Source organism: Impatiens glandulifera, chromosome 2 (genome assembly GCF_907164915.1).
Source record: "Impatiens glandulifera chromosome 2, dImpGla2.1, whole genome shotgun sequence".
Lineage (NCBI taxonomy): Eukaryota > Viridiplantae > Streptophyta > Magnoliopsida > Ericales > Balsaminaceae > Impatiens > Impatiens glandulifera.
In genome coordinates this window covers 65,507,380-65,532,759 of record NC_061863.1, presented here as the reverse complement: position 1 = coordinate 65,532,759, position 25,380 = coordinate 65,507,380, and the positions used below count along the sequence as shown (strand labels likewise).

Sequence of the window (25,380 nt, the reverse complement as noted above, 5' to 3'; positions counted from 1 at the left end):
CAATATTTTATCTAGACGATTCTTGTATAGTAAGTGAGTTTTGCTAGAATTTGCAAGTTGGGATTGTATATTGTAAATTCTGTGATTTAAAGAAGATCTCAACAATACTCAAAATAGCAAAAACCAACCAAATTGAACAATGAATGATATTCAAATAGCTGAGAATTGAATTAAAATAATAGAGTAGGTAAATTTCATATCTTCTTCTTCTTTTTGCATGAAATTGTGGAGAACTAACACATAGAGAAATTGACTGGTAGTATCTTCTTCTTCTTCTTCACTCATATCACTTTCTAAGCAGAAACAACAGGCTTGTATAACTTCTCTACCATCTTCCTGTATTCTGCAATATTCAATTGGTAATATATAAGATAATCCACCAAACTATATTAAAAAAGATAAAGAACTTGGAGGAGTTTGTTTATACCTTCTTGATTGGGCCAGAGATTTGCAGCTTGAATATTCAGAGGTGAACTTGTGTTGGGCTCTGCAATCAATCAATCAATGAATCAATCATCAAGACACCAAAAAGGTTGTTTTAAATAAAATCTTGATTTATGGTATTGGTTTAATAAGTTATACCTCCCAATAGGCTCTGGATAGAGATGAGAATAGTTCTAACATCATAAGCCGATGACCATTTATCCTGCCATCATCATCAGTACCATTCATTTTATTAACAAACAAACAAACAAAGAATCACCACATTAAAACTACTACTACTAGTATTAATTACTAGGAGGATACCTGAAGGATGTCCAAGCATATGTTTCCATGGATATCGACATTAGGATGGAAGCAAGGTGTATCGAACTGAACCTTTGGAGCCTTAAATGGATATTCATTTGGGAATAAGAGAGTAAGCTTGTATTCAGTCCCTTCAAACACAGTCTCTTTGCTTCCCTTTATCGTCCCTTTCCACAGAAATATGTTGTCCTCCTCTGGGAATGCAGATATGTCCGGATCACCATTCATCTTCATTACCCACCAAACCAAACAAACAATCAATCAATCAATCTATTCAAAAACCCATTTTTATCAGATCCAAGATTCTTAATTAAACCATTTTCTTTATTATTATTATTCTTACCATTAGGGCCATCAGCTCAGATTGCAACCTGTTCATTCAAACATCAAAAAAGTTAAGATAACTACTTGTCATGATCTTGACCACAATATCAGATCTTGACCAACAAAATGATATTGTTTAATCTAGGTCTCAAGGGTTGAATTCATTTTGGAGAAATCATAGAAACAAAACAAACCCTAGAGGAGGGATAATATATATAAAGTGGGTGTGTCGGCAGAGATACCTCTTGAGAACGGACTGAGTATCAACGGGTTTGGCTGTAGAGAGAGGCTGTTTGGATGACGCAACAATTGCAGGAGTGTTGCTTTGATCTTGATGTCGGCGATTGATCGAGTCCATCTTTTTCTTCTTGATTCGGAAAACAAATTCGATGGGAAGAAGAAGATGAAGGAGAGAAATAGTTATTATTAAGAGAATTTGAAGACGGTTCCTTTCTTCCTTTCCTCTTCTCCCCTTGTCTGTATGTATGTCTTTCCCAACAAGAAGAAGAAGAAGAAGAAGTTTCGTTAGTTCAGAGAGACGATGCTTTGTGTGTGGAGCGCTTGATTTTAAACGAAACCTACCAAGAAGCGTTTCTTTTTTCTAAAATCGGAATTCAAAATACCGCCTTTTCTTTTTCGAACGTTATCTCCTCCTCCTCTCAACGGCTAGTCTTTTCAACCCCCTTTTTCTATCTATGCAATCTAGCTAGGGTTCTTAAAAAGGGAACAAATCAGACAAAAGATTTTTTTTATTTTATTATTATATTATATTAATAAAGGAAATAAAGATATTTTAATTATATATATATATATATATAATTTTTTAAATTATTTTAGACTCATACAAAAATAATAGTCCAAATTCAGATTAAACTAACATAATAAAAATAGTCAAAATATAATAAGGATGCAGAGTTAATCAATTCAAAACATTTATTATTTCTTTTTCTTTTTAGCCTAATGTGTGGTCACATAATATGATCCGTGTTTATTTTCAAGCTTAGTATATTCATCAATTCATTGTTCTGTGAATAATTATTTGATTGTCCCAAGGATGTGATTCCTTTAAATATATTTAAAATATTATTTTTAACTTAGATATTTTTTATTTTAATAGTGTACAAATATTTAATTTGATTTTATTAAAATCTAAATATTTTTGTTCTGTAATATTTTAGAAATATATTTAATTACATAAATATCATCAAGATTTTGAGAATGTGAAATTAAATAATTTATTGTTTTTTCAACTATTCTTAAATCTAAAAAAAAAAATAACATTATATAGACAAATAAGTGTTACCAAATCCTACCAAAAAAATATTAAAAGGCATCGAGTTAATTCTTTGCTAACCTAAAAAATATAGTGTCTAAAAAACTTAGTTGTAAAAAAGTAAGACAAAGATTGTGCTAAATTTACTAAATAAAAAAATAAAAAAATGACATTTCTTTTTATTTTAAATTTGTTTGTCAACACAACCTTTAAATATGGAAGGACACATCCTTGTTTAATATAAATATGATACAAACTTGAATTGAAGTTAAATAACAACGTCCTCTAATAAGATTACATTAAAGAGAAGAAGCATAATTCTAATATTTGACAATTAGACATAGAGCTTGATAACGCGAGATAACCTCTCAAAGAAGACGGGACACATTCTTGTACTGAAAACTATGATTTCCCTCATCCATTCTGGTGCGACTCTCTCGAAGGTTCCAAGCGATAATGCCTCGTACAATAACTTCACTTCTCCGTCTGTCTCGTCATCTATCCATGTCAGCCTGAACGAGTAACCTGTCAAATCCAAAAACAAAATCGATGTCATTGGCATTTTTTTAGTATCATTATGATATGCCAAACAAAGTTCAGAAGAATTACCACTTGATTGATGAGTCACTGACATACTCATTTCATCTGTTCGATCAACATTGGATAATTTCATCCCAACCAACAACTCAAGAAGGTTTCTGAATAGGCATTTGTCTTCCGTATGACAAGGTGTTGTTTGGTTAGCAAAATCATTTTCGTTCTCTATCAATTGGTCAATGCTATCATGCCTGCTACGCTTACTTGTCTCATGTATCGTTAAACCGTCTGATTCAACTAGAGATATTTTACGTTTATTTGATTGCTCTGTGTTCACAATGTCCTGGCTTGCACTGTTGACAGCCATGAGTTGAAATTTCTGCAGCTTTTCAATCTCTTCAGAAAGCTTCTTACCTGAAATTTGATGAAATTTATTCAATCAAAAGTGTATTAAATGTCAATTCTTATCAAATTGAAATTAGAACTCTAATTTCAAGTTCCCTCATCCAAACACAGCTATTAATATTATTCAAATATAAGAATTTTCACAGATATTACTTACTCTTCTGATTCTCTTCCATTATAATCTTTTGATGCTCAGCATATTGCTCATCATTTGATGATCTGCAATCAAGCACAATATATGTTTCAGACTCCTCCCTATAACGTTTGAATGCAATCGAACGAAGGAAAACAAGTCACACCTAATGGAAGCAAGTTCATTCCTCAATTCCACTACCTGTGCATGTAGTTCTTCATTTTCTTTCCTCAAGTGTTCTATCAACTCATCTCCGTCTGTACAAAAAGAAGGTTTGAATGAGCCCATTTGCAAACATTTGTTAGTTCAAATTATACAGTGTTTAACTGGATACACTTGTATACGAGCATTTTAATTTAATCTGGGCAGCAAATCTTCTTCTATTTTGTTCTTTTTAAGTTAAAACTTTTATTAGTTGAAGAGTTGAAAAGATTGCAAGTTCAAAATATAAATTACCAGTTCTAACATAAGAATGAAATAAAATAATAAATTACTCGTTCCATGTGGGTCTCCCCTCTTCAATTCCCAATGAACAACATGATCTTGACTTATCATTTGTTCAATTTGGTCAAAATCTTTAGTTTTAGTTTTTAGACATTCATCAAAAGATCTTGAATAAGAGACTTCATATAGCATTCAGACAGAATACTATTGAATAGATTACTTTTAAGAATGCAATAGGCCAATAATTACAGACAATGAAGGTTTTAAATCATTGTTGAAACATGTTGAAAGACTAAGGGAGATGCAAATGAGACCATTGCCTGAAGCTCGAGTAAATGACAATTTTCATACCAAGTAATCTTGTATTTGAACATGATAATAAAACCAACAACAATCTTATTGATTATACTTGCAGCGTCTTATATGCAATCAGTGCCACAAAACATTTAGCCACCATCTATTCTAAACCTACATGCATAACTGTGAGATTTCTGAATAAAATTAATTAATTGTTTGTATGAATTCATTATTCAATTGCAGAGAGTTAATCCTTAGATATTATATAATAAAGTTAGCAACTGAATGCATAGAAGAAAAATGTGTGCATCTATATATAGCTTTAAACTACTTTTTGTTATATTTCTCACATGTTAATATGAGATATAAGTTGTCTTGCTCTCTAGCAGGGGAACAGAACACTCTTTTGACAAAGGAGTAGTAAATGTTTATCGCACAAGCTATGTGCACACTACTCTGGAAGTAAGATAAAACCCTCTGTTATAACTCATAAAGCATTTCCAGTAGGATCTCAAATATTAATATGAAGAAAGGAAGCTTCAATGTTAAACAGAAAAAGAAATTTGTAAGACTGTAGATGATGAGCCAGATAGATAGATAGATAGATAAAGAGTAAATACCAGATATATATTTCATAAATTTAACATCTTGATCACGGACGATCTTTTCTATTTCGCACTCCTTTTTCACCTGGCATCAAAAGAAAAATGAAAATTAGCAACAAACAAAAGACAGGAGAGGATTAACATAAAAAGATTATTAGTACCTTAAGTTTGGAGTATTTATCGTAAAGCTTGGAATAAAGAGCTTCCATAGATTGGAGGCGGAGAACAAAGAAAGGAAACTGAAAATAAATAATGCATAACTGAGTAAGTTTAAGCATGAAAACAAAAGATCCAGCAGCTAGAATTATGAAACCCTAAGTCAGTGTAAGCACAGCAAAAGAAGAGAAGAAAAATGAAAGTAAACCTAACCTAGATGTAGATGATATTGGTAGATCAGGCGAAAAGAAGAAGAAGAAAATATTAAGATCCAATCTCCAGAGTTCTGATTATTCCGAATCGAATGCAAGGAGGGGCGGGAAATGGAATTCTAGCCGTGACGACGTCGTGAATGGCCTCTCTCTCTCTCTCTCTAAAAGAGTTAGAAAACTATTCAAATAATACTAAGCCCGAGAAGTGGGCCTTGTTTACTTTTTCTCTTTTTCTTTCTAAAATAGCATAATATTAAAGGATCAAAACTTATCGTTATATTTGTCGATAAAAACATTACTAATAAAATTAAAAGGAATGATACATATTGCGATTATGAAAATAGCGACCTTGATAGGCTAAGTCTTTTTTATAATGCGAGTTGCGATTTCCCTAAAATTAAATAAATATATTTAAAAAAAAATATTATAAAGAAATAATTATCATGAGAGTTACATAAAATTATTAAAAAAAATAAAAAATACATATAAGAGAGTTCTCTATGAACAACTAGTTTCAATATACTTCTCAAATAACTCAAATTATTTCCAAGTACATATATATATTTTTCAAATAGCTCATATTATTTGGAAATAACCCTAATAATTCAAACCCTAAGATTTTGTTATTATAATAGTTTTTTCTTACTTAATTGTGTTTGATGTTTTTATTAAACTAGTCCACAAAATTAGAAATATTAATGATTTGATGTATAAGAGAAAGACATCTAAAAATTTATCAAACCTACACAATATCTTGCTAGCTTTATTTATAATCAAGATATAGAGTTTTGATAAAAGAATACATCAAACAAGCCAGTGGACTTCCTATAGAGGTTGAACCATAGCAATTGTGATGTCATAATCATTTTTTTAACTCAAATTACATAAAAAAAAAAGTATTTTAATTAATTAGTTAAAATAATTCATTTTTAATAATCAATATATTTTCCAAACAACATCCTTATTATTTTCAAATAACCCTACATCAAACAAGTTCAATGGCTTCCCAAACAGGATTGAACCATATCAATTGGTAATCTTTTTGATGGGTTGATTTTTTCCAAACATATCCTTACTCGGGTAATGTTGGCAAGTATCATGACAATATAACCATAAATTTGGAAGAGATTAACTTCCTCAAACTAAACTTAGTAATTAAGCACAAAAATTCACTAAATTACACAACATATAAAATAAAAACATGCTGAATCCTCTGTAACTCAAACTATAAGTAGCTTTTGTACATGAAAATAAGGGACTGTTAGAATAAAAAAAAAGAAAAAAAAAAAGATCAAATTCCTACTTCAATGAGAATCTTTAGTATGAAGGAATCCATTGACTGACTGACTAACTGCTACTTCCAATCAAATAAAATCAGAAAATTGATATGGGATGATTATCAACTGACATTGTACATGGAAGAAAAATTAACCTACATTTTCCTATTTTAACTTGGAGCCTATAACTTTCAGAATTAATCGCTAAGTTTTTCATCCATTTCGGCGTCTGTAGAACCATTAAAATCAGATTTAGCAGGTGGCGGTAGGCAGTCAATAGAAACACCATTAGTAGTAGTAGTAGTAGTTTCCTGTAAGCCATATGTTGTTCCCAATTCTTCTAATGTCCCTTTGTCTGTAGCAGCTTCCGATAACTGCTCCTCCTCATGACTAAAACCATTCACACAAGGAAGAAGACTGCGCGTTTCTTCTTCTGCTGCTGCAGTTGCTGACTTCTGTTGCTCATTCTCACTGAGTTTGCATGCTGGCGTTTCCTCTTCTTCTGCTGCTGACTTCTGTTGCTCATTCTCACTGAGTTTGACTGCTGCTGATGCATCGTTGTCCAGATGGGGACAAACAACAGGCTCAGTGTTTCGGCACTTGTGGCACTTGAAACCAATAACACTGCCAATGTTATCTTCATCAAGTCCAAATGCATCCCCATGAAACCAATCTGTACACGTACATATACAAAAATACCAAATTACCCTCACTTCTTTTTTATAAAAATGATACCAAATACAAATGATATTTTAGTCATTTAACCTAAATAATATACTTTTCCATCAAACAAGCTCTAATACTGGTAACTCCCGCCAGTTACTCCAATAGAAAGACACAAAATTCAAGAAAACAAGAAATCTTACCTCCACATGCTTCGCAAGCTAGATAATTCAATGAAGATGTGAATTCTGGTTCCCCACAAAGGCCACAGTTTGGGTTTGGGTTTGGGATTGGAATTGTACATCCAGAAGGGATAAGAAGCTTCTTGCTCCTGAAGTTTGTAACCCGTTCGTCATCTTTTACTTCAGACAACTTAAGACCGTTAATCCAATAAATACGTGAGAACCGTGTCCTTTTCCCCTTGCAACTAGCTTTCTGTTTCTCTGTCGTTGTCACTTTATTGGATTTTGGAGGTCTTCCTCTCTTCCGTCCTCCATTATCATGTTTAATTGTTGGTGTCACTTCCTTGGATTTCGGTGGCCTTCCTCTCTTTCGTCCACTATCCTGTTTCTCTGTTGAAGTCGCTTTCTTGGATTTTGGTGGTCTTCCTCTCTTCCGTCCGCCAAACTTCTTCTTATTTTGCTCTGTCACAGTTTTAATCCTAGAAGAACGTCTAAGAGACACAACTACAACATGTTTCTTTTTACGAGATTTCAACATTTTATTGACTTTGGAGGTCTTCTTTTTGCCAACAATGTCTTTTTTACCATTTCCTGCCTGCTTATTGCATTTCTTACAGGTAAAGTTGCACTTGGCAGCATAGGCTCCATCAGATATCCCCGCGTGCTTCATATGGAAGAAGCCTATATGAAAAGCAAACACAGAGAACGTGTATATCTAATTATTACATGAAAACATGAATGATCTTCACACAGAAATCCAATTTGACCTTGAGATGCAGTGGTTTCATAACCAAATGACAGGAATTTATAACGGTTTTAATCAATTATGTCATTGCAACGATAAGCTAAAAGTATCAACAGATTTAGTTTTAAAAAGTTTTTTCTGCATTCAAGCCTTCAAGGGCAAAAGTATTGGCAAATATTCACTACAAAAGTAGCTTAAAAATAATATATTATGGTCTTTGTATTTATTTCTAATCAAATAACTCGTACCTTTGCACTGCTGGCAGCTCACAGCTTCCCTGCCAAGGAAAAGAACCAACCAGATAAAGAGTAAGATTTCGTAGGGAGAGAAACGTAAATTGATCTCAAGTCTACTATACATACATCACTTATAAATAAAAGACATTTATACATCAAACAATAAGTAGAATAAATGACAAGACCAGTTAGATTTCATTGTGAGAGCAAGCAATCATCATTTTGTACCTCATTAGAACCTCTTTGCTACATTGGCCACACTGATATTTCCCAGACCTCTCTGCCTTAGAAGAAAGATATGAGAATATATCCTTCCTCCGCTGCTTATTTCCTATTCCAGCAAAATCCCGATGTTCTCTTGAACTAATATCATTGGACTTGCGGGTGATTCTTTTCTCTTCAAAATTTTTCAGCAGATGCAGAGGAACATGTGATTCTTCAAGCCAATATTTCTTTCTATCACTTGATGATTCTTTAACAATGACACCATGACTTCGAACAATCTCAGGTATAATTCTTCTCTTTCCAAAATCAAGCAGATACTTCGCCACATTTCCTTCTAAGCACTTCCGACGAACTATAACTTTCTTGAATGGCCTTATTGATTTTCTGAGGTGATCCGCCTTTGAGAGAAGACAGGTGTTCTCAATCTCATCCCATTTGATGTTTGCATCAAGCTCTCTAACCTGTTTAACATTTGGAACACATGAAGTTACTAAATTGCAGTATACAAAATGAAAAAAAAGGGTTGTGAGTTTTAGCCTTCATGACCATTTTCAAATAAAAATAAAAGTATAAAATATGCAACAAAAGTAGGTCACCGAATAAATGAATGGCTGTTTTAACTTTAAACCCATGAACATTCTGATTAGACAACAAAATGGAAGTGCAAGGTCAATACACCTAATCTTGGCCCCATTTGGAAACACATTTTTTTGTAAGATATCTCATCTGGATATGGATCCCTCTGAGATCATATTTGGAAACAAAACTTAATCTATATTTGGATGCATATGAAATCACGTTTGGAGAACTTAGTCTGGCAGTAAAAAAAATGATGATTTCTCATCATCTTGGTCCGAATTCAGATCGAGATCCAGAAACATATGCCACATGTACCTAAGACCCAGCACGAAGAGAACATACCTGGAGAGCCAGATGTTCCACACTTCTCGATGACTCTACGGAAGCTTTCCAAGCAACACGTTTGATTCTCTTCGAAAATTCAGGACCATCGGAACATGATACATCAGGTATCCTTGTACAACCACCTGCAGAAATTAAACATTAGACAAACAAGGATTGATGATAGACACAGTTGAAAAAGATGTAACACAGACTATTTCTGACCTTGCCGAGCAGCCTTAGACGCCATGGAGCGGGGCAAAACCTTCCAATTAAACAAATGACGTGACACACTACCACCTCTCCACCAAAGTAAACACAAGCCACCAGAAGCATTTAAGGAAATTTTAGTAGTTTCCACATGTGAAGGCTGTCCTCTTTTTCTGATAATCCCATGTTTTGAAGATGCACGTGCTGTGTTGATCACAATATGACAAGCAGAACCCAATGTTGAAACAGTATCAACTTGTTTCAGCCACTCTGCTGAAAGTGCCCGATGGTGCAAATTAAGCTCTAACTGCATAATTACCAGCGTCATAGTCAATTAATAACAAGAGATTACAATTAGTCTCTAAACTCAAACAAACCCTAAGGTAAAGCATAAAGAAAGTAAACATGGATTTCCTAGATGAGCTTCAAATGTGCAAACTGACTGCAAATATGCTCTAAATTATGGAATTTAATAGATTTTTTAACACTGCAGTGACATGATGAAAAGTTGTGGCACCAAATTTGACAGCTCATATGTAGCCACCTTCAGTACCACCTAGTCCGAATCCTATTTGTAATATGCATGAGCTTTGACTTTTGAGGGTTGCTTCTTCATATTTCACTATGAACTATTTTCTTACCAAGAGAATACATTCCAAAGAACAGTCCAAAGGCCTAGATGAGAAGAGAAACCGAACTATTCAAGTTCATTCAACATATATATTGCATGATAGATGCATAATATTTAAAGTACTGGATTGATAACTGAATATAACTAACCATTTAACTAGTAACTACCAACATAACGACCTCCAACTACTTTTAACCACTTATAACTAACAACGAAATACTAAGTATCTATTTAATATACATACAGTTTATGTTAGGCAGCCTGTATTGTAATGTGGTTTCCCCCTCTAAATAATGAAGGGAGAGGAACTCATTAGTAGTTGCTAGTTAGTGTTATAAGTAAATTTAATATGTGTAATGGTATGTCGAACTATTATTGAATGAACTTGAATAGTTCGGTTTCTCTTCATCTAGTCCTCTGGGAAATTCTATCTTTTCATGAATGGCTTTATGTCAATTCTATCTATTATAATTTGGTGATGTATCAAATATGTTCCATGTTTTTTGGCTATTACTAACACTCTTAGGAAATTGAAAAGAACACTTGCAGTAGGCATGATCCAATGATAGAGGTTATAGAGGGAGAAAAACTAACCATAAGAAATAAATGTTTTATATCAGCCATGCTGGTTGACTTTAGGAGACTTTGACGCCATAAACTGCTATAATGTGGCTTTGACCACGGACCTGATAGGAGCCCACGCAAACGATCTTCCATGCAGAGAATATAGCACGCTACATCAGCTAAATGTCCTTTCCCTCCAAGCTGTTTAGAACAAAGACCAACTGCCTCACAGGTAAAGTTTTCCAAAGATGGGCCAGAATCATTCAGGTTAAAGAAACAGTCTCCACCATAATCAGGAGATCTGCAAGAGACGCACCAGCCACACTTTTCTTTCCTAGCACCAACACTTAAATTCTGAATATTTGGCCAGTTAAACTTGTTAGATTTTTTAGATATGGTCTTTAACTGGGCCGAAATGATGTCCTCTATCGATTTTAGAGATGCCTCACCAGCTTTATCTGAAGATTTTTTATGTGTTAACTCTTCCAAAACCGATGAGACACTAAAAGCAAAACTATAGAAGTTCACATAGCCTGGTCCCAACTGATCTTGTAACCTACCACCATTTCTTGTATCAATCAGGTCCGATTTGTCATTGCAATTTATAGATTGGATTTCCCTACCCTCCTTGCCAACTAAAGCCATAGATCCCAAAGAACCATCCGCCTCTGAATTTTGAAAATTATATGGCTGGATAGATCCAATGGAGCCAATGTTAATGTTCCACTCCTTAGCGATAGCATGCATAATCTCATTGTAAGGCCTCTTTAATTTCTTTAGTACATGTATGACAAGAATAATATCGTTTTGGTCATAATAACGATCTGTAGGTTCAACACCGTTTGGATCACACCTGTAAAACACAAAAGATTATAAGAATAACATATCCAAGGCAATCATCAAAATAACTTCTGTTTTTGCTTTGGGGAATGGACAGGCCTACCCACAGACATGTTACTATGGATTGAGGGAAACTTACACCAACAGGAAGCCACAACTGCTATAATACTTCCGACCATGAGGATCGATGCCTAAGAATTCTGCCCCACGAATTGATTTTCCTAATTTTGCCCAAGGGTTCCTTTTGTCAATCAAGCACTCAGGACAATACCAATCACCTTCTGGTAGATCACTGTTAGCAACTCCTAAGCATTTCAAATGATATGCTGCGGGACAACCATCACAGCATATTAAGCTTCCATCCATCTTACAAAGGCAGCATTCGTCACTGTTCTGATCTTCTGTTTCATCAACTTCCTCACTCAAGTACGAATTTCCAGAAACATCAATCCTCTGCCTCTTAGAACGTTCAACTTTCAATTTGCGTTCACCATCCATGTTAGAATCAATAAGCAGGGCTCTTTTGTTAAGCTCGGATATTATGCTTTCTGCTTCCATCGCATCATCACATAGACACCGAAGTATCTCAATCTTCACTCGATCTGGTTGTTTGTAGTATTCATTTTCAAAAAGCTTCAACTCACGAATATCATAGCCAGGATTCACTGCAGAGACATGCATTAGCAAGTACTCGGCCATAAAAATAGGCCATGTGACTAAGTCCAATAGATCCCAGTTGAGACTCCTATATTGAAGAAAATTTATGAATATCCAAATAACCTATTTTATATAAAGGGAAAAGAAGGAAAAAAGTATCACCTGAGACAATTTGAAGCAGAAAGCGAATTTTCACTTGAAAGGAGCTCCAAATGTTTCCTTAGAGTTTGAAGCAGAGAAACATGAATTGAATCAATTAGTAGGTTAGGGGTCTTGGATTTTACTGCCAACACTAATCCCTCAAACTCGAAGGGACTCAAAAACAATAGTGTGCTAAATGACCTCAAAAAGGCATAGATTGAGAACAAATCAAATAAAGGCATTTCATCTAGATTTAACTTTTTTGAAGATGGAGGTAACTGAGGTTTTGTAGAAACACCACCACAGTCTTCAGATTCTTCATGATCAGAAGTTTCAGGTTTCCCATCCTCTTCTACGCTCGTCAAGATAGATAATTTCACTTCACTATCCGCGAGGGTAATTGCCCCACTTGAAATGTGATTTTGGGCAGAAAGAGTGGTAGCAAGTTTACGACTACTTCTCCGCAAAACAGTTGCTGCCGGAGGGTTTGCTTTATCATACCGCTTCCTCCTCCTTCCTCTGGTTCTTTGGGAATCGTTCAATGAATCAGCTTGCAAAGAGGAATCTATTGGAGTCCCAGTGTCGGAAAATGCCTCCTTCATCAGCACCTCTGGAGACAAAAAAACCTTGGTTTCGAAATTTGCAGGAGAAACGGATCCTTTAAGTCCTGGGCTTGAAGCAGTACTTTCCCTTTGAGTATTTCCAGTCAACCCCGTTAATGAATCTTCCACTAGATGCTCAGGGGACCTGCATATGTCTATCTGAGAATGATTTACTCCATTAGCTTCCAAACAAACTACTTTATCGTTTTCTTTACTATCTTCTATTCCTTCATTCTCAAAAACATCTAAATTTTTAGTTTCCTCATCCAAGCCCAAATTCAAATCAAAACAAAGTTTGTTTCCCTGGACTAGCATGGCAGAAACTCCAGCATCATCTTCTCTTACACTTTCCTCATCGTCACAGCTCGCATCCAGGTTGAGGTCAATGCAACCATTTCTTTTTACCTCACCTCCACAATCAAACTTGAGCTGCATATTTTGATCATTGTTCAAATCCAAAGCAGCATTCAAATCCAAGCCATTATTATTCATATTAAAACCATTATCTGAACCATCCATATGATATCTAACACATACCAAATCCCGATCAGCAGAAGAATTATCATTCAAACATTCATTTCCAAGATTTTCCAAAAACCCTTTTTGTTTCACAGCAGAGCTCTCACCATCCTCCTCCTTACAACTACTGCTAATCAAAGTATCAGAACTCTTACCTGAATCAGGATTCAGAACCTGAAGGCGACGACGTTTCTTAGGTTTCCGACCTACCTTGCTTTTTTTCTTGGTAATCTCGCCAGAAGCAGATTGATCATTCAGTAACATTTGTCCCGTAAGCGATGTAACCTCGGATAAGTTCAATTGCTCCGTGCAGCCATCTTCATATGAAACATCGAAGAGACCAGTTGACTGATCGTACAAGTTTACAACTCCTGTAACAGCAATAGGCCGCCCTACGAACTGCTTCTTCAACATTCTACCAACGAACTCCATTTCTCCCAAAAGCTAGGGCTTGAAGATAGAAGAAAAGATCGCTGAAGACTGATTTGATCTGAGCATAAAGACCTTCCCCCCCGCCTTCTCTTTCTCTCTCTCTCTCCCACAAATGAAATGATCCCTGTAGAGAAGGAGGAGAGAGGATATCCTTCCAATTCCAAAATCAAGTTTTCTCTCTCTAAGATTGCATTTTGTAACTGCCGATATGTAAGGAAGGTGGAAGCCGCAGCAGCAGCAAACAGCGTGAGTCTTCTCTTTCTCTTTCTCTCTCTAGAATTGGTTGTCTTTCTTTCTTATTAGAAAGTAAAGTAGAGATCGAAGCTGACCAAATTTGACTGCCCAAATGGATTCATACTTGTAAAATCCAATCAATCTCTTTTATATTTCAAATATTAATCCATTTCTATTTTCTTCAAATTAAATCATTTCTTCTATATATATGTAAGTAAAAAAACAATACAATTTGGTGCACTTCAATTTTATAAAATATAAATTTAAAATTTGTAAAAAATATTATTATTATATGTATATTACAAATTATTATTTATATTAATATATAAATATTTATCTACAGATATAAATACTCATTTCAAAAATTATACAATAAAACTGATATATATTTTATATTATTTAAATAGATTATACTAAATTTTGCTTTCCATTTGAGGATTTCGGCTTTTCATTTTTGATACATAGACAGGGTCATCCTCTATTTTGTATAGTTATTTTGAGGATTTATATTGAATTCCTAATGTTTTATAATATATATATATATATATATATATATATATATATATATATATATATATAAACTTAAAATTTTATTCAAATTATTATTCTATTAATAACTAAAATCATTTAGGGTGAGAAATAATAAATATTTAGATAATATATGTAATCTAAAAATTTAAGATTTCTGAAATAACATTCATTTTTTAGTTTTTAGTTTTTTATTTTATTTTATTTTATTTTCTATTCATATCATGTTTTTACTATTGTGCTCAAACAATTTTATTTTTTTATATATTTTTTTAAAATAAAATAAAAGTATTGGATATTTATTCTATCAAATTACGATTTTTGTTTTCATTAAAATTTATAATGTTTGAATAATTATTTGATTTAAGTTAACAAAATAATAAAATTAATAATACGTTCATACTAAGGATGACAACGGGTACCTTACCCGACGGGTAGTGAATTACTTATTCCCGAACTCGATTTTATTTCACTACCCGACTCCAACCCCGAACCCAACAACCCAACAGGTATCTCTACTCCTATCACATTCTCGATTCTTCGGATACCCGATTCCCGATGGGTATCCTATTACCCGATTAAAAACTTATAAGATTATAAAAATTAGAGAAAAAAAAAACACAATTTTAATAAATAATTTTAAAATTAATAATATCAAAATGTTACCAATAAAAATATTACTTATTTACGTACTTATTATTGTAGATCTTGAAGAAGATAAATTAGTATGGAGAAAAAATATAATGAAAATTGAAAAGAAAAAATAAAGATTAAATATGAAGAAAGATGGGAAAGAATTAATATTTTGTTACTTAAGTTGAACATTTATGTAGAGAAATATTTTTTGGGGAATATAATTTTTTTTTTATAGTTGGAGTGTAGTGCATTTATGACGATGTTTAGAATGGAGTGTGATAAAACCAAATTAAATGATATATTTATGATATATTTGTAATGATGAAGCATTTGAAAAGTCACCCATTAAATTTTAATAAAAATAATTTAATTTTAATATTAATATAGTAGGATATAGAGTTTGAGTTTCGCATACTCTCTATTCCCAATCGGTTACATTCTCATTCTCTCCCTCTCTAAACCCAATTTAAAATACATGAATTTGACTATTGGGTCCCTAAATCCGGTTTAAAATACTTGAGTCCGACTATCAGGTATCCACGAGTACAGGCATTCGTACATATTGTCATCCCTATTTTATACTCCATAATAAATTATTTGACTTTTAAATAACATGTTTTAAATAACATGGAGAAGAAAACAATGAAATGTTATAAGGTCTTAAGAAAAAAAAGGTAGATCAATGCCAACTTATATGGTTAGTGTTTACTATTTTATCATTTTTATTTAAAATAAAATTGCTAGTAAGACGAAAGGAAGAACAATGTAATACTGAGTAGGGGCTAATTTATCATGCTGAGAGCATTACGGAAGAAGAGGCAAATATTTTAATTTTTTCATGTCATTTATGAGTAATGTGCCTAAATGTCTATAGTTTTATTTTTCTATTTTTCCATAATATAATGGGAAAATAGTCCTTGAAGATAGCCTTTAAAATTGCCATTAAATGAATTCCATTTATGCTCTATCATGCATAGTTGTGGCGGTAACGGTTAACTTCCATCTACATCTTTATCTATTTATATTTCATATTTTAGATATTTCTACCAAACTAGATATAATTAAATTAACATTGTTTATTGAGTTAAATAAAAAATAAATGTCAAATCAAATAAATTAAACATAAAATAATTATTATAAAAAGAAATAGTGGTATTTATAGTTTATGGTGTAGTGGATTCTCTTTTATATCTTATTTTTTTAATATAGTGTTTTTAAACGATTTAATAGATTGGAATTAAAATGAGGTCCATCTTATAATTTTGGTCCACTTTGAATTGACTTTAAATGAAATGATAAAATATATAATCAAGTGGACTTAATAAATAATATAGGACATAATTGTATTAGTTCGTTTGATGGGCCTTGCTTCTTAACTTCTTCCAATATATGGGCCTTGATTATGAATCTATTTGTAAAACTTTGGATTGAGTCCATCCATCTTTCTTACTTTTTTTTTTTCTTTTTTTTCTTTAACTTTTGCCTATGATACATCAATCTTTATTTTAGGTTCAGGAATCAGACCAAACAAAATCATTTTAGATAAGGCAAAATTTTGATATTTTTTTACTTTTTCTTTTTGATTAGATATTTGATGATAATTGAATGAGAGAGACTTTTATTATCTATTTAAAAAACTAACTAAGTTTTAAGTGGGATTCCTGTTACTTTCATTTTAAATAAGCTGTCTATAATAATTGAGATGAATAAATTGATAAGTAGAATAGAAAAGGTGTCTGATTTTCTGTAATTTGACTATATTCATGTTAATATAAAAAATTTAAGAGCTTGTTTGATATGAGGTTTTGGGATTCCACCAATTTTTTTTTATAGAAATTTTGTTTCTATCAAATCACTTGTTTTAAAAATTATAATACTCTTACTTTATTTTATAAATTTTAAATATTTTTTTAAAAGAGGTAAACTTTTATTGAAAAGAACCTAAGATGCGTTTAAACATTATAAAGGTGGAGCGAAAAAATAAAACATAAATAAGAAGATAACGTAAGAATTTTAAATGTCACTACAATCGAAAAAATATCATTCCGTACTAGCCTCCTTTTTAGGATTGAAACGAACGCGTTAACATGAATCATTTGAGAAGATCGGACTCATAACTTTTTCATTCGAAGACTCTTCTATTTATTTATTTTCAGATCGTTCATCACATGATTAAGAAAATTGATTTACAGTCGTCCGCGATGTTATTGCTAAAACTTCATTCAATCTATTTGACCCAGTAGTCGACGACATTTATTGGTGTATCTCATTGAAAATGAAGGAGTTTCCGTATAATATCTCACATTCTCTTGGCAATATCAAAATGAAGAATTATGATTAATACATTTTTCACTCTTCAAACAAATGTTGCATCGATTAACGAGATAAAATCATTTTTTTAGTTTGATATATATTAAGACTCAATTGATAACTTTCAAAAAAAAAAAAAATTTATGAAATTTTTAATTTCCAAATATCTTTCCAAGGAAATAGGTACTGAGTCATTTAAAATTACACATAATAAATATAGTTAATTTTTAAAATTTTAAATTTTAAATTAAATTTTTTTTTATAGTAATTCAATAATTAAATACTCATACATATATTTTTTTCATCACAGTTTTTATTTTATTTTATAAAATCTCTCAAATAACTAACATCAAACAATTGACTCTAAGATACAAAATGGTAAATTGTGATATTTTTTTGAGAAAATTGTGTGATGTTTTGTATAGATTAAGGAGAAAATGTTACTACTCTATTATTAGAGGAATTGATCTATTTGGTTGTGATTTTTACTTTAAATGGCATGCAAGAAATTATCAATTTGTATAGATTACAAATTGCATGCTAAATTCATTTCATCCATCGTGATCTTGAAGCTATATATATATATATACCTTCTCCCCATTTCAAATGAATGCCATGCCCGTGCTGACTCATCTTTCCATTAACTCTTATTATCATTTCTCTCTATATATATATATACTCACAAATTTACATAAATTGAATAATTCCAAATTTTAAACCAAACTCTGTATAAATTTGCAAGGTTAACAATCCTCTTTTCCAACTACTTTATAATTTTCCATCAGTCTTTCCAAATTAACTATTTTGTCGGGCACAATCTTATCTCATTATTCGGCTTCTAATCTAATCTAAGATTTAGGGTTAAGAATTAAGATACACATGTAACATTTTAAATAATATATTTTTTTTTTATAAAAGTTAGATTTATAATTTGATCCAACCATTAAGGTTAATTATTTACCGGTACTAATTACTTAATCATCATTAATGGTTAATATATGTTTGGATTAATAATCCAAGTATGGTAGACTGGTAGTTATGATTTTTTGTTTTTTTTAAAGTATTTTTCATTTAATTTATTAATAGTAAAATAAAGATAAATGTAATGATTAATATGATAGAGTTTGTCTCTAAATTAAAAAATAATTAAAACTCCTCCCGAATCACCTATTATAAACCAAACAAGCCTTAGGCTTGGGCAAAAGGCACGTTCGGAGCAGTAAGCAATTTATGAGTTGACTGACTGGCTTAGATTAAAAAAAGGATAAACAGGTCCTTCAACTTTGTTAAGTGACATAAATAAGACACTAGACTTCAAAGGTGATATATATTTATTTTGTTTTAGTTAATCTATCTGCTCGAGTTTTTCATTAATCTTTCAAAAAATAGTTACAAAAAAATATATGTAAAAAATAAAGAAAGTATTATTGGATAGTATAAATGACGTAGGAGCTGCAATCTTTTGGAGATATTTTGAAAGTAATATTTCTATCCAAAAATAAAGGAATAAATATCATCATCCACGTCAGTTTAACATATTTAAGCTCTCTAATTCGATGCCCCATATTTCTTTTCATTTTTCTTTTTTATAAAGCTAAAGTTAGCTTTTAAGTGAAGAACCTTTTAATTAACTGTTTGATGTAGGATTTTTAAAGATAAAATTCTGTCTTTTTTAAAACTTATAATTTTATGTTTTTAATAAAAAAAAAAATAGCCTTTTAAATTATTTTACAAAAATACTTATAGAATTTAATAATATAAAGCAAAAATATTTTAATTGAATTATTTGACATTTGAAAGAAAAAAATATAATTGATTTTATTTTTCTTTTGTAAAAACTTAGAAAACCTAAGAGATTGTGTATCTTAATTTCTAGCTAGGATCTAAAATAAAATTACATCACATCTTATTTATCTTTATTTTAAACTACCAATTCACTTAATTCATTAATCAAAATATTTTTTATTTAACTATTATATATATATAATTTTAATTTATTAAATTCTATGAATATTTAGTAAATAAATTAAAAAAACAAACATGAAACTAGTTTTTCTTTTAATCTGAAATATTTTACTTAAAAAAAAAAAAGATCAAACAGGCTCTAAGAGGGTTACATGGATTTATATTATTTGAGTATTTTTTTTTTTAAATAAGGAAATGCATATATACTCATGGTCTGTGTGTTGTGGTTGTTGGTAAAATGTAATCGATTATACTCTTGAAAAACAAAAGAGATAGAAAAAAAAAAATAATGGAGTTTCACTTGGCCATGAAGATTACATGATAAGGAGACGGATCCCACCACTTTTCAGTTTTCAAATAATATTATTATTACTTATTAGATAGCTAGGTTTTTTCAGACAAAACGTGCATGCTCACAATTCACAAACAACATTATTATTATTTATTATTCTCATTCCATTCCAATTACCATTACCCATTATTATTATTATTATTTTTATTAATAATAATATTTATACACTACCAATATATATAAATATAAAAACAAACGCAACCTAGCTAGATAGCTAAGGCATCTGGACTGGGTGGATCATAATAGATGAAAGAAAGAAAGAATCCACTAAATTTGAGCAAACTGATAAACACAACCATTTCAAAAACTGAATGAAATATGGATGCATGCCTTTATTATTATTAGTATTATTATTATTTCATTCTTTCTACCCCATATATATTTATGTCATTCTTGGGTCCCTCGTGATTTACATTACTATCATTTATTTCCTCCTCTACCCAATATATACAATCATTTCTTAATTTGTCACAATTCATTTTCAAATTTATAAAATAAATAGTTAAAGCAACCATTTTCAACTTTATCCATTAAAAATATATATTAATTAAATTTTCTCAATTTTTGTACTTTGCTAGCTATATCAAATTTTTAGATATTTTTTTCAGTGGGGCTATAAGATTCTCATAATTAAACACTCACCCAACTAATATCTCAATATTCAATTTTCACTTAAAAACATCTTAAATTAAAATAAGTTTACCTCAACCAACTGAAAGAGTAATTAATAGTGCTGTTTAGTTTAACTAATTAGTTTATAAGTATATTTACTTAATGTTAAAAAGTAAAAGCAAACTGGAATGATAGAGAATATAAGTTTAAATTTTAGGAAGGAAGGCAGCCAAACGGCGTCGTTACAGCAACGCTGGCATGGTTTCTGCAACTCAACACACTGAGCAATCCCCATGACGAAGAAGACGAGCTTCTCCGCTTTCCCTCCGCCGCTCTCTTTCTCTTCCCGTCGACAAAATGAGGAAATATTGAAGTCGGACCACGCCGGACTTGCCGGCTCTTAATGTCACTCAGTTCCATCTCCGGCAAGGGTTTCACAAATCCAAATATCAGAAACAACCATCTCGATGTAGTAGTAATTGGCTTCGACGTCGAAGAATTTATCGAACTCCTTGTTGAAATCTCCGATTTAACCGAGCTCTTACTCTTAGTCGACGAGTTATTACTACGAATAATCAACGATGATGATTTCTCCGATGATGATAACGAACTGAAATTCCTTCTCAATTTCTTACGGCGAATCAGAGGAATCACCTCTTCCTCTGTTCTAATCTCTGTTGTTCTAACACCTCCTCTGACTCTAGGTTTGTTTATGATTGGATCCGGAAGTGATTCGGATCTTCGTCGGTAGAAGCTTTGCCGTTTCTTCAAGTGATCATGTTCATGATACGGATCGAATGGTACAAGCTTGCCGCAGAAGAAGATGTCTTCTGCGTGCGACATCATGGTTGAATTTGAATCTTCTGTGTGTAAGAACTCGAAAAAGTCGGCCGGTTCAGACGATGATCGGCGCGGAAGGATTTTTCTGCAGGTTGAAGGATTAACTTCGTCGATTAATGGATCATTACTCATCATAGGAAGATCGGAGAGAGATAGCGCATCATCTTCATCTTCTTCTTCTTCACGATCATGGACTTCGGCGGGGGGAGCGTTTTCTTCCATTTTTTAACCTAATTTAGAGAAAGAAAGAAAGAAGGAGATCGATAAATGTACAGTTTGGGGGAGTCTGGTATAAATAGGAGGAAGAAAGGTAGACTCAAGTATCAATAATAATAAAATTTACATTAACAAATTAATAAAAAAAAATATTTACAAACACTAATAATATAACCTTTTTATAATTAGTTGGTTAGAAAATTGACTTGAATATATATATATTATATTATTATGTACTTTATTTAAAGACAACATTAATGGAAACTTATTCTACTCAAAATTAATATTTCCTTAGATTGCATTAATCTCTTTATGTTTTTTCTTTTTCTTTTGGCATTTAATTTTATTGACTACTTTTTATATATTTGGATGTTATCCTCTCTTTAATTTAATATACTTATGTTTGACTCTAAAGTCTAAACTTATCTTTAGATCTTTTTCTTAATTAATAATTTCATGGTATTCATTAAATTTATATAACTTTGTTAATATATTTAACAATTATATTTGTGACTTTATAATATTTCATTTTGTTTTGTTTTAGTAGTATTTGATTTTTTAAATGTAGTAAGATAATAATATTTTTACCTGAAAGAATAAAGATTTTGAATTGAATTTCAACTAATGCTATTAGTATTCTTTTCGTTTCAAATTTTCAAATATTTTTGTATGCAGTGTTATCAGTTTATAATATAGACATGGAGATTTAAACTTTATGTTTGAAATAAATCAAAAATATATATAAATTACATAATTAATAGACTTATTTTGATATGAATTTATATTAGAAATAAAAAAATTAAATAATCTTTGTAATTCAAGATATTCCTATCTAATACAAATTTTACTTTTAAAAATAATAATAACAAAGTAGTGTTAGTGTTGAAAATTGACAATCTTCAATATTTTTCACAGAGTTTTCATGTGCAAATTAAATTGTGGGGTAGTGAAAATAGAATACAAACATATATATATATATATATATATATTATTACTAGATAGTGATGGGACTTGGGGATATAATAATTAATTTGTCGCATTTAAATTCGAATGTCCCATAATTGACTTCTAATTGAATTTATTAATTTTTTATTACAGTCCTGCCTTTTATTCACTACTTTATTTTTGTTTTGTTTGCTAAACACATAAATTATATTATTATATATAAAAGGAACATTAGACCTTAATCTTCAAATGGCCTAACTTCTTTGGAAAAAGTTTATAGAAGTCAATTATACTTTTGTATATGGGGGTGAATATTCAAACCCATTAATGTTATACCAATCATATCTGAAATGGTTATAAAATGTTGATACAGTAAAAAATAATATATTATAATCGGATATACATTTTATTTTTATTCTAAATAGCAGAACCAATATAATTTGAACAAAATATATTAATTACAATTTAATTTTAGAGATATAACAACCTGCTCTTTCCGTCTTTATTTGAAATTGTTTATATGTTAGTGTTTTTTTAGTTAATTTTATTTAACTAATATTAAAATTAATTAAATTTAGTTTACAAACAAACTATTAACCATAAATTATTATTATATATAGGCTGGATATTCAGAAATTTATCAAATCAATCTATAATATCTTATACATCTAATCCGCCGTATAATTAAACATAAAGTCTAAACAAAACTGATAACTATAAGATTATATTTAAATTTATCTTAAAAATCGACCAATTCAATTTTACCTAAGACGTTTAAGATATTCCTTATTTTCACGACATTTTTGCTTTTTTTTTTTATATGAAACAATAAAAGACAATCGGTTTAACATTATTCTTTCTTTTAGAAATAAATTTAGTAAATGTTTGTCAAATGTAGACAATTAGGATAGGACCTGTTTACTAATTTAATTACTTAAAATTGCCAAATTTAATTTAAATAAAATTTTAAAATAAGTAAACTTCTATAAACTTCAATTTATAACTGTAAATTTTTTTATGAGTTTATAAATAATTTTGACTTTATAATTTTATATAAAATATGAGTTTCTATTTACAAATTAAATTTTTATTATTTATAAATAAATAAATTCAATTTATTTTTAGTGTCATTTATTTATTATTATTATATGCAATTATACATATAAATAATAATATATAATGAATATTTTTTAAATTATAAATCCTCAATTTTATAAGTTTAGAAGGCATCATTAAATATGAATAAATAAAAGAATAATGATTTGGGGGCCGATGGTGGGGCTCAGATCATAAAGCGAATCTATGTGGCATTGCCACGCTGGATTTTTTGAATTAAAAAAAAATTAAATAGCTTTAATTCGCCTGCCCTTCTCTCTCATTACTCTCTCTTCTCGCTCCCTCCTGTGTAAACCCTAGTCGAGCCGTAGTCTAGCCATTGATTCTCTCTCATTACTCTCTCTTCTCGCTCCCTCCTGTGTAAACCCTAGTTGAGCCGTGATGTATTTTCTGTCTCGCCGTGGAAGCGCTCAACCATTTCCATCAATCTCTTCTTGCCGCCACTTGTTATCCGTCTCGCTGTGGAAGCCCCTCGCCTCCTCTTATATTCTCGCCGTACGTATTCTCCAATATCCAATCGCTTCTTGTTATCTATTCTCTAAAATCAATGGATTCTGCTACCGATATCAACATCCCATCTACCGTCCCCCCTAATTCCGACATTGTAACGACTCCGAGTGCACAAAAGAGGAAGACCATCCCGAAGACACGAAAGAGGAAGACCAACGATGTTGACAACCAAGATTTTGGAAGGTAAGTTATCTTTTGCGTGTTATATTTCGTAATAACTAATTATATTGAGCGTAAAATATAGTTATATGAAGCGTACTAAGTAGTTATATGAAGCGTAATTAGTAGTTATATGAAGCATAATAAGTGGTTGTATGGAGTATAATATGTAATTATATGGAGCATAATAGGTAGATATATGGATCGTAATAAATAGTTATATGGAGCGTTCACCTTTGTCATTTTTTCAGTTCGAAATTGTCAAAAAAAAGAAGATTGCCGAAAACAACGATTCCAAACATCCGCACTTCTCCTCAGGGCCTATGTAAACTCGTGAATGGACTGTCGGACCTCCAAAAGCAAGCTGTCAAGGACATCGGCTTCGGCTCTCTCCTTTCCTTACGTGTCTCCAAATTGCCATCCTCAATTGCAATGTATTTGTTTGAACACTTCGATAAACTAACGTGTTCCCTGAGTCTGAGCAACCATCAAAATATGGTTATTGACGAGTAAAGCTAAAAAAAACTTAATATAATGCTGAATTATGCTCTATAGTTTATTGTTTGTGGTATCATAGTCAAATAACTTATTTGAGATCTATATAATGAGGCAATCAGCTCAATATAACGAAGCAACAAGTACAATATAACGAGTAAATGATCTCAATTTAACGAAGCAATAAGTACAATATAACGAAGCAACAAGTACAATATAACGAGTCAGTGATCTCAATATAACGAAGCAACAAGTACAATATAACGAGTCAATGATCTCAATATAATGAAGCAACAAGTACAATATAACGAGTCAATGATCTCAATATAACAAAGCAACAAGTACAATATAACTACAATAATGTGGTAAAAGAGAATTGAGAGGAGACTATTGTTTGTGGTATAGTAGCTGGGTCATTGAATTGTTGCGCATCTGTTGGTTCATCCCGCATTTTTTTCTATAACAAAATTTAACAAGGCAATTAGTTAAATATATTACATCAATA

At 31.2% G+C, this 25,380-nt stretch overlaps 4 protein-coding genes across 4 annotated transcripts; all 4 read right to left on the bottom strand.

Moving 5' to 3' along the window:
• Window positions 1–114: 114 nt before the first annotated feature.
• On the bottom strand, window positions 115–1,721 carry LOC124926862 (ubiquitin-conjugating enzyme E2 20-like). The gene is made up of 7 exons (XM_047467170.1): window positions 1,654–1,721; window positions 1,314–1,560; window positions 1,091–1,118; window positions 748–975; window positions 583–646; window positions 428–487; window positions 115–343 (listed from the first exon to the last, which is right to left on the bottom strand). The coding sequence occupies exons 2-7, from the start codon at window positions 1,427–1,429 to the stop codon at window positions 294–296; spliced, it is 546 nt and encodes a 181-aa protein (XP_047323126.1). The 5' UTR covers window positions 1,430–1,560; window positions 1,654–1,721; the 3' UTR covers window positions 115–293.
• Window positions 1,722–2,631: 910 nt separating this feature from the next.
• Window positions 2,632–5,273, bottom strand: LOC124927676. Its single transcript, XM_047468132.1, has 7 exons — window positions 5,135–5,273; window positions 4,927–5,004; window positions 4,781–4,850; window positions 3,586–3,676; window positions 3,444–3,505; window positions 2,954–3,295; window positions 2,632–2,869 (listed from the first exon to the last, which is right to left on the bottom strand). Exons 2-7 carry the CDS (start codon window positions 4,972–4,974, stop codon window positions 2,679–2,681), a joined length of 804 nt encoding a protein of 267 aa, XP_047324088.1. The 5' UTR covers window positions 4,975–5,004; window positions 5,135–5,273; the 3' UTR covers window positions 2,632–2,678.
• A 1,031-nt stretch (window positions 5,274–6,304) lies between these two features.
• On the bottom strand, window positions 6,305–14,233 carry LOC124926820 (DDT domain-containing protein PTM-like). Its single transcript, XM_047467129.1, has 9 exons — window positions 12,426–14,233; window positions 11,746–12,351; window positions 10,797–11,619; window positions 9,587–9,878; window positions 9,383–9,507; window positions 8,465–8,922; window positions 8,249–8,277; window positions 7,277–7,936; window positions 6,305–7,083 (listed from the first exon to the last, which is right to left on the bottom strand). Exons 1-9 carry the CDS (start codon window positions 13,955–13,957, stop codon window positions 6,608–6,610), a joined length of 5,001 nt encoding a protein of 1,666 aa, XP_047323085.1. The 5' UTR covers window positions 13,958–14,233; the 3' UTR covers window positions 6,305–6,607.
• A 6,574-nt stretch (window positions 14,234–20,807) lies between these two features.
• On the bottom strand, window positions 20,808–21,656 carry LOC124925239. The gene has a single exon (XM_047465208.1). It carries the CDS (start codon window positions 21,654–21,656, stop codon window positions 20,808–20,810), a length of 849 nt encoding a protein of 282 aa, XP_047321164.1.
• Window positions 21,657–25,380: the final 3,724 nt, after the last annotated feature.

Excerpts from the sequence above, each read along its gene's own strand:
- LOC124926862 (XM_047467170.1), bottom strand. The coding sequence starts at position 1,429 with ATGGACTCGATCAATCGCCGACATCAAGATCAAAGCAACACTCCTGCA. Across the intron at positions 976-1,090 it reads CTGAGCTGATGGCCCTAATG|ATGAATGGTGATCCGGACAT; the intron begins GTAAGAATAATA and ends TGGGTAATGAAG. Across the intron at positions 647-747 it reads TATGCTTGGACATCCTTCAG|GATAAATGGTCATCGGCTTA; the intron begins GTATCCTCCTAG and ends TGATGATGGCAG.
- LOC124927676 (XM_047468132.1), bottom strand. The coding sequence starts at position 4,974 with ATGGAAGCTCTTTATTCCAAGCTTTACGATAAATACTCCAAACTTAAG. Across the intron at positions 4,851-4,926 it reads ATAAATACTCCAAACTTAAG|GTGAAAAAGGAGTGCGAAAT; the intron begins GTACTAATAATC and ends TTTTGATGCCAG. Across the intron at positions 2,870-2,953 it reads AGTGACTCATCAATCAAGTG|GTTACTCGTTCAGGCTGACA; the intron begins GTAATTCTTCTG and ends TGGATTTGACAG.
- LOC124926820 (XM_047467129.1), bottom strand. The coding sequence starts at position 13,957 with ATGGAGTTCGTTGGTAGAATGTTGAAGAAGCAGTTCGTAGGGCGGCCT. Across the intron at positions 9,879-10,796 it reads TAAAACATTTATTTCTTATG|TTAGAGCTTAATTTGCACCA; the intron begins GTTAGTTTTTCT and ends GTAATTATGCAG. Across the intron at positions 9,508-9,586 it reads GTCTAAGGCTGCTCGGCAAG|GTGGTTGTACAAGGATACCT; the intron begins GTCAGAAATAGT and ends TAATTTCTGCAG.
- LOC124925239 (XM_047465208.1), bottom strand. The coding sequence starts at position 21,656 with ATGGAAGAAAACGCTCCCCCCGCCGAAGTCCATGATCGTGAAGAAGAA.